Below are 17,439 nucleotides of genomic sequence, written 5' to 3'. Positions count from 1 at the left end.
TTGTCTACTAAAATATAAGTGGAATTCTTATTACTTGGTTATCATTGTTGTGAAATTTCAAAAAGATTGAATATTTGTAAGGGAGATAGAATTATTTTTCGAAGACAGTGCAGCTCACTTGGAGGCTTTGGGAATAGAGGAAAGGATGAATCACTGAAAGTTTGAGAAACTGTAGAAATGAAACCAGACAAGATAGAGAAAAGAATGTAGTTTGTCACCAGCATGAAAGGATTAAATGTGCCAAGTTTCATCAAAATCTGAGAACATAGGTTCCAAAACCTCTTTTTTTACTTGGTTGAACTGACATGGAATGACATGACTTATATATATTATCATAGGGCAAATATGTTAACTTTTTAGTGCCTCGTTCTACCCAATGAGTACAGGGAAAGGATTGTAACTTTCTTTCATCTCCAATAAGCTCATGTTTATATCCGTATAGGAACTGTAAATCTGGAGAGATGTATAATTAAAGGAAGGAACTAAATACCAAAACTTCCAAGTGTCTACATAAAGAATGTATTTTCTTGGTCAATGGTGGTAAAACCTACCACTAGAGCATGGTTTATCAAAATATGGTATGCAGTACTGGTACACGTGCTATGTGTTCAGAAAGTAAATACTCGGTCGATGATGGCGTTGAGAGCGACAATTCAAATATGAAATCAATTAAGACCAAATCGTATAATTTCAGATGCCATTGCCACTTGAAGTTCTTGGAGAGACATATATTTCCTTTCCTGGAGTGTCTACATGTGTGCTAGAAAGATTTCCGTAGGTAACAGAAAATAAAAGCAATAACAGTCTTAAAATGCGCACATCTGAAAGACAAAGAACGAGAATAAAAGTATTCGAGTGATAAGACATTCAAGTAATTTATATGATTTGTTACCGCTGCCGCATAAAGTAGGAGCTGTATGTGAGTGATTAATGTTATCTATTGGATGCGTGTTTGAGCTCCCATCCCCAGCGTAATGGAGTTTTTATTTAACTGCCATTTATAAAATGATGCCGGTACGATTTCATTTTCATCTTAAATCGAATTTATTTTTCCTAAATTTCCGGGGACAAATTTAGTACAAGAACTTTCACTTTTCCTCTTCATCTATTGTTTATAAGAATTAATGTGACAAAGGATGGACTTTTGTATGGCGTATTATGTACATAAAATCTTTGTCCAGTGTCACAGCACATGGCCGTATTTAGAGAGGGACTTTGGATGTTCAAAGGTTCAACCTCCCTCCCCCCGAAACTTCTGACATGTTGTAAATGGACGTCCAGGAAACAAAATCAGTATCCCATTTTCAAAAATTTATTCGAAGCTTTTCAAAATACAAGGGGAGACAATGCTGAGACGATCGATGTACCTTTATCAATTTCATCATATAATCTTTCATCCTCATATTTGCAATCAGCTAAAAGTAACAGAAAGCGAAGTAAAGAAGGCCAAATCAATCAAATGATAGAGCTAGAATTTTCAAACATTTGCAATTCCCGAAACTTGTGCAAAACAGTTTTTTCTCGGAATCACAGCCCACCTCCATTGATCCATTTTCACTTCTGCTGTTGTCTTTCTAGTGTATTTTTCTGGTTCTGACTGAAAAATGGGTTTGGGGTGCCCCAAAATTACCTTTCCGACCTTTAAGTTGCCCCATTTGATAAGGTTTTAATCCTCCTTGACAGGAGTTCAAACCTAGGACCTCCAGCTTCGTAGCGCGTTACGTTCACCACCCTCCACCCAGCGGCCTATGTAGTGTATACATGCAGTCCTATAAAACACGTACTTAGTGCATAGCGACTGTCGGCTGTCGACTGTTTGGTAAGTACAAGAACAATTATGAGCATCGGGAGGAGAGAATCGAACCAAAACCGATTCATGGACCCCCTGGAATTTGCATAGTTCATTTCAAGATACAAAACATTTTTACTATTAATAAGAGAAATAACAAGACAGTTTTATTATTAATAAGAGAAATAAATTTCAGTTAGTATTCGAACAGAACAACAAAAATAAAAGTTTCATTAGATCGAAAAAAATAGTGTACATTAAAGAAACCATTTTATACTTATATCATAATCTACCATTTAATCGAAATAATAAATGGTTCCACAGTTTTGAAAATTCCAATTTTTTTTTTAAATAAAATGTTCAGCTGTCTCACTTTGAAAGCTTTTATTGAACAACGAATATAAAAGATATTAACAAAAAAGAATAACTACACATGTCGTGTACTCTAACTGTATTAAATGTAAAATATACAATGTAAAACAGCTATGCTGTTCATCTGGTGGATCGAGAACGAAAGTCTCCTCACGGATATGATAACAGCAATAATAATAATAATAATAATAATAATGAAAATTATAATAATAATAATGGAATTAAATTATATAAGTTTTATGGTATTTTGATTAACATTGTATAATAATATTTATTATTATTGTTATTATTTATATTATTGAAATTTGATCAATGGTCTGATCCCGCCCAAAAAAATTTTGTTGAACCCAACCCATGTCTACGGCCATACCATAGAAGGAATTAAATTCCGCCACCAAACTGATTTGCCGGAACAGAGTTCCGTTGTATTCCGGGTCTGCTGCATATCTACTTATATAATGAACTATTCACATTTCCATAAAGTGTAAATATTTATTCAATTTGTTCAGGTTTTCAAACGGATGGTGACAGCCCCCACCTTGGCATGTATATTTATTTATGTATGTGTGTGTGGGAGGAAGGGGTCAGCCCCCAAAGAATGAACATTTGCAAGCTGAAAGAGAAATTCCCCTTTTAACCTTCCCCCCAAACAGGTATCACTCAGGCACGGACAGACGCACAGATTTACAAAGATAATCAACAAATAATGAACAAATAATGCATCCCTGCTACTGTTTCTGGCACCTAGAAATGTGACTCATTCTTCTAGATGTCCCTGGTTGATGTGATGTGGGAGGAGTTTTTCTTGATCTTAGCATAAACAGTAGTTTCCAATAACTGGATGTTCTTGACCCATCCAACTAGAGCCCACAGGCCATATAGCACAGATTAGACACACACACACACACTCACACAAAAACAGGCAAAGTTGAAAATGAACGATTGCATGGAAATTACTGCCAATACGTATATGCAATAATAAGCACATTAAGCTCAAATATACACTAACACCTGTGATAGAACTCTAAAAGGTTGCCAGAGTATCCCAAATCAAGATATATATATATATGAATGAAACCGTTGAAAGCATATGAATTTTCCTCAAGGTAAAAATGCAAAAAAAGCAAAAATCAACCCACTAGTAATGACGTGAGGGTTGGTGGAGGGTGGTGGAGGGTGAGGGCGGATGGAGGGTCGTGGAGGGCGAGGGCGATTGCGATCTCGGAGGGTGAGGGCGGTGGAGGGCGAGGGCGATGTGCGATCTCGGAGGGTGAGGGCGGTGGAGGGCGAGGGCGACTGCGATCTTGGAGGGTGAGAGCGGTGGAGGGCGAGGGCGATGTGCGATCTCGGAGGGTGAGGGCGGTGGAGGGCGAGGGCGATTGCGATCTTGGAGGGTGAGGGCGGTGGAGGGCGATGGTGACTGCGATCTCGGAGGGTGAGGGCGGTGGAGGGCGAGGGCGATGTGCGATCTCGGAGGGTGAGGGCGGTGGAGGGCGAGGGCGATTGCGATCTTGGAGGGTGAGGGCGGTGGAGGGCGATGGTGACTGCGATCTCGGAGGGTGAGGGCGGTGGAGGGCGAGGGCGATGTGCGATCTCGGAGGGTGAGGGCGGTGGAGGGCGAGGACGATTGCGATCTTGGAGGGTGAGGGCGGTGGAGGGCGAGGGCGATTGCGATCTCGGAGGGTGAGGGCGGTGGAGGGCGAGGGCGATGTGCGATCTCGGAGGGTGAGGGCGGTGGAGGGCGAGGGCGACTGCGATCTTGGAGGGTGAGGGCGGTGGAGGGCGAGGGCGATTGCGATCTCGGAGGGTGAGGGCGGTGGAGGGCGAGGGCGATTGCGATCTTGGAGGGTGAGGGCGGTGGAGGGCGATGGTGACTGCGATCTCGGAGGGTGAGGGCGGTGGAGGGCGAGGGCGATTGCGATCTTGGAGGGTGAGGGCGATGGAGGGCGAGGGCGACTGCGATCTCGGAGGGTGAGGGTGAGGGGAGGTTGACTCAAAATGAACACCTCTGCTCAAAAGTCAAAATGAAGACAAATTGACGCGGGGATCTGACCCCTGTGTGCCACTCCGATTCCCATGAAATTTGGCAGGTGTATGGAGGGGCCCAAAGGAAGAAGTACGTGTTTTTGTGTTTCAGCTAAAAAACCGTTTTAGGGGGAACCCCCCCCCCCTCAAATGTCAAGATGAGGAGAAATTGAAGTGGAGATCCGACCCCGAAACCACGTAAATATGGCATAGGAAGAAACAGGGGGCATAGGGCCTCTCTATACACCTGCCAAATTTCATGGAAATTGGAGGGGGACACAGGGGTAAGATGATCCACACTTCAATTTGTCCTCATATTGACATTTGAGGCGGGTTTTGCCCCCTAAAACATTATTTTTAGCCGAAACAAAAAAAAAAACCGTATTTCTTCCTTTGGGGCCCTCTATAGGGGAAAGTGGGGCACTTTGCAACATGGGCACGTTGCAACAGTGCTTTTTATGTTATGTAGGATGGCTCTACTGCGTTGCGCTTACTGTCGTTCCAACACACGTTGGTAGGTGTCTCTGATGAACCGTTCGTTACACCAGTTTTTCAGATGTTGTCAGAGTGGAGGAAGAAAGAAGAATTTTGAGGACGGTGAGTAATTTTTAAGAATCTCTTACAATTTTTAATACGCAATTCCTATAAATGACCACAGCATGCGACATGTGGTCAATTGAAAGCATGTTTATTGAAGGTGTGGAAAGTGATATTGCTTTTTATGTTATGCAATTTTTGTGGAGCCAAGAATAGCTTTCTTAATCAAACATGTCGGTGAGGCAAGTTGCAACAGATGTTGCAACTAACCCCACAATGTTGCAAACTGCCCCATGACAGACCAGCGCTTTAATAAGATGTTGAATGTAATTGTTCACTGTCCCGAATGTGATAAATCGAAATACGGTTTATTGTTTACTAATTTTACAATCTTTTCAAGTAAAAGAAAAATGTGATCGCATATATTTAGTCCTATATTCAGTAACCAACACACATTTTGAATTTTCACTTATTTATTGTTATACAAAATTACACGCACGTCAGTACGGCAAGAGAACACTATATTTCACTTAGTAGTGCTAGATATATACGTAAATTGTGAATGAATTTTTGTTTATAATCACGTGCATGTAATTTCTAGTACCAGCACGGAACATTAATATTGTTATGCTTTCTGAAATGGTCTCTTTCGTCTTGCAGATTTATTTCTAAAAAATTGTTCCTTCTTATGTTTCCACCGAAACTATTGTTGTCGAATTGCTGTATAATTGTTGCCGTATTATTATTATTATTATTATTATTATTATTATTATTATTATTATTATTATTTCTATTGTTTCAGGTAGCCTGCAAAATGAGGAACTACAAGAGGAAGACCCAAAAGGGGACTACACCGCCTGATGTGATGGATAGCAGCAAATTTAGTCCTGGAACACGAAGATGACAAAAAATGTCAGCTTAAGACAAGTGGCTGCAGAGTTCAACATTCATTATTCAACCCTCTCAAGATACATACAAAAGAAGAAATTACAAGAAAGTGGTCCTCATGAGGGACAGAACATAAGTTGTGGTTATGCGAAACCGTGAAAAGTGTTTTCGGAGGAAGAAGAGAATATCTTCAAAATGTACTTGCAGCGTTCCAGTGAGATTATGTTTGGATTAACACCACAGGAAGTGCGAAAATTGGCTCATCTCTGTGCAGTTAAGTTTGATATAAGTGCTCCTTCATCGTGGTCTGTAAACGGAATGGCTGGTATTGAATGGCTCAGGGGATTCCTACAGAGAAACAAAGATATTTCGGTGCGCTTGCCTGAATCAACTTCTTTAGCACGAATGTCCAGTTTCAACGAAGAAAATGTGCGCATGTTTCTTGACAAAGTTTCCGAAGTTCTGTCCAGAAACAATTATTGATCCTCAAGAATTTGGAACATGGATGAAACTGGTGTCACAACTGTCATGAAACAAAATAAGGTTGTAGCTCGAAAAAGGAACAAAACAGGTTGGCATAGTGAGCAGTGCAGAAAGAGGTGAACTTGTGACAGTTGCAGTGGCAGTTAGTGCTCAAGGGACTTTTATACCTCCAATGCTAATATTTTCACGTAAGAACTTTCGGGACCATTTCATTCGAGATGGCCTAACAGACTCCATTGGAGCAGCTACTGATTCAGGTTGGATGATTGAGGAAACGTTTGTCCAATTCATTCGACACTTCATTTCTCAGGTGAATCCTAAGCTTTAGATGAATGCAAAAATAATAATATTACCCTTTTGTCATTTCCTCCACACTGTTCGCATCGACTACAACCGTTAGATGTCAGTGTTTTTGGTCCATTTAAGAAAGTGTGTGGCCGAGCAATTGATTCTTGGCATAAGAATCATCCAGGAAAAACTCTTACAATCTACGACATACCACAGATAGTTAAAACAGCATTTCTGAAAACAGCTACCCCTACCAACATAACATCAGGTTTTGTTCAAACAGGAATATTTCCCTTCAATTCTGAGGTATTCCAAGAAAGCGACTTTGCGTCGTGTTTCGTTTCAGATCGACGAAATCCAGCACAACAGATAGATAGTAGGCCTCCCGTATCTGATAGTGATGACATAGTCCTAACTGCCAGGTGCGATGCAGTCAGTGCCAACTAAACATCTTCAGGTGATGTTCAAAATGAACATTTGCTTTCGCAAATTGAAATGCCGGGTCCAAGTGGCACACAAATGTCTTCAGTAGTGAGTAGACCTAAAGTTTCCTTCTCTCCTCAAAATGTTCGTCCATACCCAAAGGCTAAACCCAGGAAAACGACGAATCGTAAACGTAAACGATGTGCCATTCTAACAGACACACCTGAAGGCTTTGGAAGATGCAAAGAAGAGTAGAGCAAAGGAAAAGGGCAAGAAGAAAATTACGTGCAAGGAAACATTATTCCAAAGTTCCTGCAAAGAATATCACTGTTTAGTGTGTGGAGAATCCTACAAAGAAGAAGAAGACTGGGTGCAGTGCAAACAATGCAAAATGTGGTCCCATTGGCTGTGCGCGGAGAGAAATCCTTATTATGTGTGCATTGATTGCAAATAGTGTCATTCAGACAACGCATAATCCCTGTTGCAACGTACCCCAAACACTGTTGCAACTTACCCCATGCATGGGGCACATAGCAACACTCGGACCTGCTTTAAATTAACAGACTTTTCTCACTTGAGGTTCAAAATTAAAATTTCATATTTGTTTCTTAAGTAGCCAAAAGATGTACCATTTCATAGCATATTTGTAACTTGATCCAACTGTAACAGTTTTTGAATAAAAAAAAATTAAACTGAAAAGTGTTGCAAAGTCCCCCACCTTCCCTATACCTGTGAAGTTTCATGAAAATCGGAGGGTGAACCTTACTTCACTTTGTCCTCATCTTGACATTTGAGGGGGTTGCCCCCTAAAACATTTTTTTAGCCGAAAGAGAAAAAAACGTATTTCTTCCTTTGGGCCCGTTTATACACACACCTGCCAAGTTTTATGGAAATCGGAGGGGAACACAGGGGTCAGATCCCCAGTTCAATTTGTCCTCATCTTGACATTTGAGTGGGTTTTGCCGCGTAAAACCGTTTTTTTAACTGAAACAAAAAAAAAAAACACGTATTTCTTCCTTTGGGCCCCACTATACACCTGCCAAGTTTCATAGAAATCGGAGGGGTACACAGAGGTCAAGTGCCCACTTACATTTCTCCTCATATTGACATTTGAGGGGGGTTGCCCCCTAAAACAGTTTTTTAGCCGAAACAAAAACACACGTATTTCTTCCTTTGGGCCCGTTTATACACACACCTGCCAAGTATCATGGAAATCGGAGGGGGAAACAGGGGTCAGATCATAGGCGTAGCTACGGGGTGTGCCGGGTGTGCCTAGGCACACCCTAATGGGCTGCTTTATCAAAGAGAATTAAAGACAGATATTTCAGTAAGAGAGAAAAAAAGCGGCAGTTTGTAAGAAGTTGAAAATGTCATTACTTGGTACAAACGTGTGCATTATCGCTGATGAAACGGGTGTCTATAGTTTTTCGATTTTTTGATGTCATTGGAGAAAGAAGATATTTACTGCATTCTACTCTGTACTACAGCGCTTTTCTTCTATACCTGTCTCAAGCTGCACGTGTGAGAGAGAGCTTTCTCCAAGCTTTCCCAAGTTAAAACTAAATTAAGAGAAAGTCAGAAGCAGGATAGATTGGAAGCCCTGCTCTTGCTATTTGTGGAACAGGAAAAAACTTAGTCTATTGATGTAAATGAAGGTATTGATGAATTGTACCTTTTGACAGACGTCTCTTGTTATAGATGACGTGTATTTTGATGTATTTGTTTGTAACATTTATGAACATTTTGTGTGTGTGTAATTTCTATGCAATTTGATTTTTTCTACTACATATATTCAGAAATTTCCAACACTGTCATTTAGTGAATTTATATTCCTTTACAAACATCAGTGCAGTTAAAGAGCCAAGTGATTCTGTTGCAAAATATGCTATTAAAAAGGTACAAGACCTCATTTTTTTTCTTTATGCACACCCAAATATAAAGTTCTAGCTACGCCTATGGGTCAGATCCTCACTTCAATTTGTCCTCATCTTGACATTTGAGGGGGTTTTGCCCCCTAAAACAGTTTTTTAGCTGAAACAAAAAAAAAAACAGTTATTTCTTCCATTGGGCCCCACTATACACCTGCAAAGTTTCATGGAAATCGGAGGGGGACACTTAGATAACCTCCATTGTTAGTCTTACACTTTGTAATTATATAACACTGCATATATTATAATGTTTTATTTTAATTTGTAAAACTGTAACTGTAGAAAAATTGTATAATTTTTGTATAACATTTCTATCTTGTTCTATGTGTTAAAGGTTTCATATTGGAATGGAATGTCTCACATTTATGTGTGTTTCCATTTCCAATATATTCGAATGAATACATATTCGTTTCAATGGCATTTACAAAATCACCTCTGACATTTTATGTTAAACAAGTAAGATTATTTTTGTGCACGAGTGTGTTAGCCGATGCGTAGCAAGTATTTTAGGAACAACACTTGAAAAAAATTATTGTAGGACTAACTAATGAGAAATTTCTTTGTAATCGAAGATCATACCTTTTAAGGCGTGGTTGGTAATATTATAATGGGATTGAGATACGAAACTCTCGGATCCGGATCCGGATTTTCGGATCCGGATCCAGATCCGGAACTTTCGGATCCGGATCCGTTTGGCCATCCCTAGTCCATTCCACCACGCCAGTGCAGTAGAGACCAGTGAAGTGAAGTGGAAAGGAGTGGGGCGCCTTCATATGAAAATTTCCTGGTGAATTGACCGTCGAAATTTTATGAAAGGTAAGTGCGATAGATCGTAATAGACCGCACGCTAGTTTCTACGTGACAAATATTTTATAGAATACTTATTAGAGTATTGCGATTACCTTTTGCACGATTTTGCACCGAAACTACAAAACCAGTTAAAAGCAACTCGTTCGGCATCTCTCCTCGCGAAAAAGGATTGTTGCCTCAGTTACACGAAGGAACGATGCCGCGCATTTTTCTGTTAAGAGAGATGCCGCACTTTTATCACCCTCATATTATAAGGTGTACAGTGTCATTTATTTCACCTTTTGACACATTGAATATTTTGAACACAGTGTTGCATGTACTGTAGGTTATATATTTTAACAAAGAATGCAATACAAACACAACAATATACACATGTTATTTATGCTTGTATATAAGTTATGTAAAATAGAGTGTACTTAAATATTAAATTGTCTAAAAGTTTCTAAGCACTCGTTTCTTATTATTTTCAGAATTCAAGATGCCCAACACATACAGAAGAAGATCTGCTAGAGCTTCGTGGTCTGATGAGACCCTGAAAGAGGCATGTACCAGAGTGCAAGCCGGAGACATAGGGAAAAGAGAACCTGAACGATATTTCGGCATTCCAGCGAGAACCATATGTCGAAGGATTGAAGAAGGCGATTTCTCCAAAAAGAGTCTTGGACCTGAAGGGGTTTTCGGTACACATAATGAAAATAAATTAGTTTCCCATATTCAACGTCTAGGTGCAGCAGGTTTCGCTCCAGACAGACAAGCAGTTAGGGTGTTGGCGTACAAATTTGGTGAAAAATTAAATATTAAACACACGTTCTCGCATGATTCGCAGATGGCAGGAAACGTATGGTTAAATTCCTTCCTGAGGAGAAATCCTGAACTTTCTTTTGCGACAAGCTCAAAGGCCTCTATCAACAGAGCTCAAGGAATGAATCGTGAAGATGTGAAAAACTATTTTACGTTGCTAGAAAAGGTTATGGAAGAACATGATCTAATGAATAAACCAGGTAACATTTCTAACGTCGCTGAAACAGGATTCCCACTCATTATCAGAACTGGACAGGGTTGTGAGCTCCAAAGGTTCAAAGACTGTGCACACATTGACTCCAAAAGAAAGGGGAGAAATTGTGACGCTGATAGGGTGTTGCAGTGCAGATAGAACATTTCTTTTCCTGTTCTTATTATGAAAGGCGTGAATATAAAACCTGAATTCGTTGATGGACTTCCTGCAGGAGCCGATGTCTACCTAAATCGTCGTACATCAGTGCTGATCTGTTCATGAAATGGTTCAAAGAACACTTCGTTCCCGGGAAACATCCAGGCAAAACGCTTCTACTCCTAGATGGCCATTCATCACATGTCCATGCATTAGAGCTTCTGGAGTATGCGGCTGAAGTTGGTGTTATCGTTTTGTGTTTGCCAAGTCACACTACACAAGCCCTTCAACCCTTGGACCGATCTGTATTTGGTCCATTAAAATCATATTACAACAAGGAAGCAACATCATGGATGAGAACCCATAAAGACAGAAATATCACAAGATACCAAGCAGGCTCTCTCATTGGTGTGGCGTGGAATAAAGCTGCTTCTGTTGGAAATGCCATTTCAGGTTTCCGAGCCTGTGGCATTTACCCTTTGAATTCAAATGCCATTCCCGACTACTTCTGTTCCATTTCTGATGCTTGTCAGTCAGGTCCTAGTCCACTTTCATCCACCCACACCAAAATATCTGACCATAATGATTCGCAGGATCTAGAGTCACCTTCGTCGAGTACCTCAGGAAGTCTCTCACCTGTCACAGTTAAACCAACAACCTCGCAAGCAACAGAACTGACACCAAAAGTAACTCAACAACCTTCTTTTGTGCCCCAGAATCAATTACCAGGAATAAATTCAAACCCTTCAACATCTACCTGTAGTTCCACATCCACTGAAAGCCCCAGTAAGTACCTCCGCCAGCTGAGTCCCATTCCGGAAGTTCCTCGCCAAGGTAAAAGGTTCAAACAGTCAGCCGAAGTGCTCAATTCCGCATCCAGACTTGCAAATATGAAACCAAAAAATTCACAATCAACTTCCAGGATCAAGACAGGACAGAAAAAAAACAACCGGTACAAAGCAACCTGCGCCAGATGCTACAGCGAGTGGATCTGATCAAGACATCAACAATTGTGTGGAATGCTTGGAGAATTACTTCCTCACGGCTTCCAAATCTGACTGGATCCAGTGTGTTACGTGTTCGAAATGGTTGCACGAAACCTGCTCTGTGTATGGAACAATGTGTGTGGACTGTGGAAGAAAGAATGTTCGTGAAAGAACTTAGAGAGGCAGAAGTGAGTCAGTGCGGCATCTCTCCTCGTGTTTTTCATGACACTCAAAATTCAATGCTTTTGTAATTTGAAAAAAATATCCATTTAAATTCTTCCTAATGGATGCCAATTATTTTTTTCTTAAAGTGCAAGGACTGTAGTTAAGTTTTCATGTCGATAAATTTCCACAAAAGCAGAGATGTTTTGTTTGTTTTTTCTATTCAGTTATGAAAAGGTGCGGCGTCTCTCCTCGTTTTACCCTATATGGCAAGCATTACCATCCAAATTAGTTCTAAAATCCCTCACTAGATGCCATATCAGACAGCCTGAATCGCTAATAGTACAAGAGAGAGTCAAATTAAAACCTTAATTTGTTTCTATTTCTTATCTAGTGCCCGACCCTGTGGCCGAGTGGTTAGCACATCGCGCTGCGACGCCAAGGGCCCCGGGTTCGAATCCTGGTCGGGCTTGGTTGTTTGTGAATGTCCATTCATCAATTTCATCATTTCATCACTCATCACCATCTTCGCAAATTAGCCAAGAGGCACAAAACGCGAAGTAAAATAAACTAAATCAATCAATCAATCAATCTTATCTAGTGCATTTCTGTATGAAGGGTTACACAAGTTTATTGCATTTTAGCACAGGGGCGTCACCCGATAATGTTCGCATTGAGCACGTGAACACTCATGTATATGTTTTAAATTATGTACACATTAAATACACACATACACACATATATTTATTCGGAAAAAATCCTTCTATGATGTTCGAGTATATACACACAATTTACTTTGACACAACGTCTTTCACGTCTGATAACATTTTTAGATAGTTGGTAACACTGACTCTCACGGTGTTCCACGGATTGCGTTGAACACAATTGCTGTGTGTGTTGCATCAAACTGGCAGCTAAGGGGCTGTTAGCCACTATACCCAGAAAATGTTCACTGCGCTGTGCGAACACATCGTGGTGTGAGCCCTGATGCAAGCGGCAATACTTCTTGCATTCGGTACCAGAGCGCAGCATATACAAGGAATGTTTAGGGGGACTCGAGACGGTCTGCGCTACGTAGTCGTATAATGTAGAATTTAATTCGAACAATTTCTCTTGATATCGTTATTAAGTGCATTGTGTGTCGGTGTGTAGCGTTCAATTACTTGACCCACAGTGAGAATTTTATTTTCTGTGTAATATCTAGAGCTCAATTATAGGCTTCTGCCGGTCATCCTTCAGGAGCGAGTTTGTGTGCAAATGTATCTATTGAAAACAAGACTACTTACTGATTTGCCCGAATGAGTGGCTAAGGAACACACACTAAACATGCACTTTCTTTAGACACTTATTCGGGCAAATCAGTAAGTAGTCTTGTTTGCAATAGATACAAGTAAAAAATATATAAATATATCTAAAACAGAATTGTTATTCTTTTTTATCGGACAGTTCTTGTAATTGATCAATTCAGTCGAGCTTGGACGGGCAAAGGACACATCCTCTAGGCGTTTGTTACCATTTGCACATATACATATGCTTATGCACATATACATATGCTTCCAAAAGACTGCTTCTGTAACGATTCGTTTCGTGCAATTCAGAAGATCAAGGATGGTAAATATGTTTGATTGATTGATTTGTTGTTTTAAGTCCACTTTATGCACAGTAAGACTAATCGGGACTGGACCTACAATTTCAAGTGGGATCCGAATCACTATGTGCCTCCACCGGGTAGCACCACGCCAAGAAGGCATATAGAGGGTGTAGGGGTAACGCCCCACACTTTCTTGATCCGGTCGTGAGTGGGGGTGATGTGATCAGCATCACCCCCTGACCGCCTTTACACCCCCCCCCCTAGGGTTTCCCCCAGGTATCTATGTCATCCGAATCTGGGTGGGCGCCGGGGCCGCTTCCAACGTTAGAAAAGTTCCCGAATTTGTAACAATAAATAGTAAATTTCAGGAACAAATCATATTATTGAATACAGGAAGATAAATCCTACATTGTGCATATTTCATTCTTGAATTTATAAATAAATAGCTATGAACAAAAAAATTCTCAATTGAGTCCGGCGACTTTTCGCTCGTCCTGTACAAAAACCATATGTTAAATATGGTCAATTGTCAATAAGGTAAGCCAAACCATATTTTCTTACTTATGTAAACAGTGGAATTAATAAATAGTTTTGTGAGTTAGATGTAAATTTTTAAAATTTTAAAAGCATATTTTGACATTTTGAAGAGCATATTTCGAGCATTTTAAGAGCATATTTGCATGCATATTTAAGGGTTTTTTAGTGCATAACTATCCGAAGCCTACTTATGAGCCACTGCAAAGGTCTTTCCAGTCTGCGAACTGAGGCCATTTTCGAACTTCCTCCTCTATTAGCAAACTTGCTGGTGTGGTACAGTGGGATCCGTGAGTATTACCGTGCAAATTGTCCATGACTATTTTCATTAATCTTTCTCTTACATCCTATGCGTTTTTAAGCGATGGATATTTATGTATGCTGGTGCAGAAGTTGTCAACAGCTTGTTTTGAGTTTTCTTTTAATTCTTGAAGCTCTTATTGGGTCAAATAAAGTACACGAACATGGTGATGGACAATTTGCACGGCAATACTCATGGATCCCACTGTACGTATGCACAGAGATATTGAGTTTTCATTTGCCGAGAAATTTCTGTAAGTTTTAGGCTGACGGAGGGCAAGAAACCACTCCTCTTTCCTTGTGCAAGTGTGTATAGGAGGCGCTATCTTTAAAATTATAAAAAAAATGGCGTTTTGAAGCTCACTTGATTAGTGTTGCAGCTTTGAGGTCGTTTTGTAAATAACTGTTGATACCTCATATAGCTGTATACAGTCTGCCCTACAATTTTTAATGGACTTCTAAGGTTCTCATTTGAGTCTTGTAATAAATACAAAAATAACACACACATATCTTACTCTTCTAAGTAATTAGTCTTAGCATTGTATATCTGTGTATATATTGTATATTGTGTATTGATTGTATATTTGTTTTATTAGAATTCGGTGTTTATCTTTGTATGTATTTTATTGTTTTTATGTTTGCTGGAGTTTTGTTGTTTTTTTTGGTCTGTAATAATATTTAAATGTCTTTAATTGAATGTTTTACCTAAATATTTTTTTTATTTCTGTCAAGTTATAATTTTACCTTATGTGTTCTTTGTGTACAACTGCTGCAATAAAGTATAAAATGGTGCTGTCAGAACTATAAACTCCTATAATAAATAACTAAATACTCACGTGGCATGTAAAACGACGCACATCCACATATGAGCCTCGTGAGGTTCACTTTGCACTCGAACTCACAGTTGTCCTGCGTGTAGGTCTTGAAGAACCGCAGTTTCCTCTCGTCCGGGAAGAAGCAACCCCTCTTTCCGGGGTGGTAAGGCCTCAGGTTGTCCAGGGTGGTGATCATGGAAGGGGTGAGTGCGGCCAGGAACTCCCTGTTGTCGGGCAGTTTCAGATACTTGTCTGACATGGTGGGCATCTCGGCTGGATTGTGAAACGCCATCTGAAAACATGATACAAGTCTTTGGTTCCAAGTGGCATGCAGCCTGTTCCGTTGATTGGCAAGTCCACTTTATGCCAGAAAGCTAAACTGTAGGTCCAGGTGTGGGACTGGACCTACAGTTTAAAGTGGGATACGTACAACTATGTGCCTCCACAGAACATCGAACCCGAGACCCCTTGATTACGTTACCACTACGCCATCGGAGAGGCCCTAACCACAACTGAGTAGTTGGACTGGTGCTGGTTTCATCGCAGTAAGAGCAATACTCATCTTGCAATAAAATATCCTAATCCGGAAGAACATTATGAAACTCCCTGTATAAGCCAATACAGTTTACTATTATTCTTTTAAAATTATATACCCCGATCCGAACCATTTATTTTTAATTTTTACGAGCCTCCCTGATGGTGTGGTAGCATCGTCGCCTTGTAATCAAGGGGTCCAGGGTTCAATACCCGGTGGAGGCAAATAGTGTTTCGGATCCCTCTTTAAACTGTAGGTCCAGTTCTAATTAGCCTTACCATGAATAAAATGAAATTAAAACACCAATTCAACCAACCGATCAAAACCAAGCATTTTACTCGTACACACCTTTCTTTCTAAATGTTATACATCACTTAGTATTGCCCTTGAAAAAAAATATTAATAAATACATGAATTATGGCATAATCATAATTAGTAATTGTTCGATTATGTCTAGGCTTCTTGACAAATATGATATTAGGTGTAAATTAGCTATGAAGCACTATACCTAATTAACTTCTTGCGGCCCATTATAATGGATGACATTCAACCTGACGTCATCAGTCATCACGCAGTGTACTTTGGGAAGAAACAGCATGAAGTCGGGCAAACAGATTCGCACGTGTTAATAAGAAAAGCGTATGAAAAGACTTCTTGCAGCGGGAAATTTCCTTACCCGACATGTTTTCAAAGCAGGATATCTTAGCGCGAAATATGGCGGCGGAGCGTGATTTCGTGCAATGAATTGTGGGAAAAATTGTTCGCTGAATATCATCACCCCCTTTACCTAACTGCGGTTCTGTAGTTGAGAACAATATTTCGTGACAAAGAGTTCACCCGCATGAATGGTGTGTACATGAAATCCAAAACACAACCACCTACAAGTGGAACGCGCAAAACCGGCAAAAGCAACCTTGGTATCAATCTTTGAAAATACCTCGTGCAGTGATCCTGTTCACCTTGAGAATGCGCACGGTCACGTTCAAGTGAATCAACATTTGGCAAGAATACACGCGGTACCTACAACTTCCTGTCAATGCGGAGAATCCAGCCAAACAATAACGCATCTGTTTTCTCACTGCCCCTTACGACAAGTCCGTCGGGAAACGTTATATAAGACCCTACTTCGCCTAGATGTTCCATTTCCGGTGTCAATCCCAACCCTGATACGTCAGCCTCGAACACCCATCATGTGGGCGCTGTATAGCTTCGCACGAAAACACATTTCCATGTAAACAAAAACAAGGAAGAACAAAGTGTAACATACCCAACAGGATTCCCTCCCATAATGAAAATCACGAGTGAAAGTGTATCGTGCAAGTGCCATAAGGAACAATGAGGAAGACAACAAGCAGAAGTAGGATCACATAAAGCAGTACCGATGGCTAGAAACCGCAAAGGATAGGCGGTGTGAGCCAATATAAAGCAACAACAGAGTTCACCCGCTTATGAAAGCACTTGGACAATTCCACACGTAGTTGAATATTCATTTGTTTATCGTCCACTTCATCTAATAACCAATCACCTTCATCGTCGCGTTTGGTAGAAATGGCGAAAAAATAACTACACCACACATTGTAAGGTATAATAAATTAAATACAAGCCCAACCACGCCACAGAATATCTGATAAATTATAGAGCATTTCTAAGCATTACCTGTAGAACTTAGGGATGACCAATTTTTATCGGCATGTCAAATATCCGGATATCGTATATATATCCGTATACCTGAATTATCCGATATGCTGATATTCGTATTACCCGGATATCCGAATGTGTGCATTATTCGGATAATTTTTATCGTTTATCCGTTTTACAGGCTA

At 40.2% G+C, this 17,439-nt stretch overlaps 1 protein-coding gene across 1 annotated transcript in view; it reads right to left on the bottom strand.

Moving 5' to 3' along the window:
- Nucleotides 1–17,439, bottom strand: part of LOC145999480 (pickpocket protein 28-like) — an 89,397-nt gene that overhangs the window by 45,708 nt on the left and 26,250 nt on the right. Inside the window, exon 7 of the mRNA XM_083136444.1 lies at nt 15,103–15,373. Within this exon, the coding sequence (XP_082992570.1) occupies nt 15,103–15,373 (271 nt within the window). The remainder of the gene's footprint in view (nt 1–15,102; nt 15,374–17,439) is intronic.

Source organism: Lepisma saccharinum, chromosome 15, assembly GCF_977018435.1.
Source record: "Lepisma saccharinum chromosome 15, izLepSacc3.1, whole genome shotgun sequence".
In the NCBI taxonomy this organism is placed as follows: domain Eukaryota; kingdom Metazoa; phylum Arthropoda; class Insecta; order Zygentoma; family Lepismatidae; genus Lepisma; species Lepisma saccharinum.
This window is presented reverse-complemented; position numbering and strand designations above follow the sequence as displayed.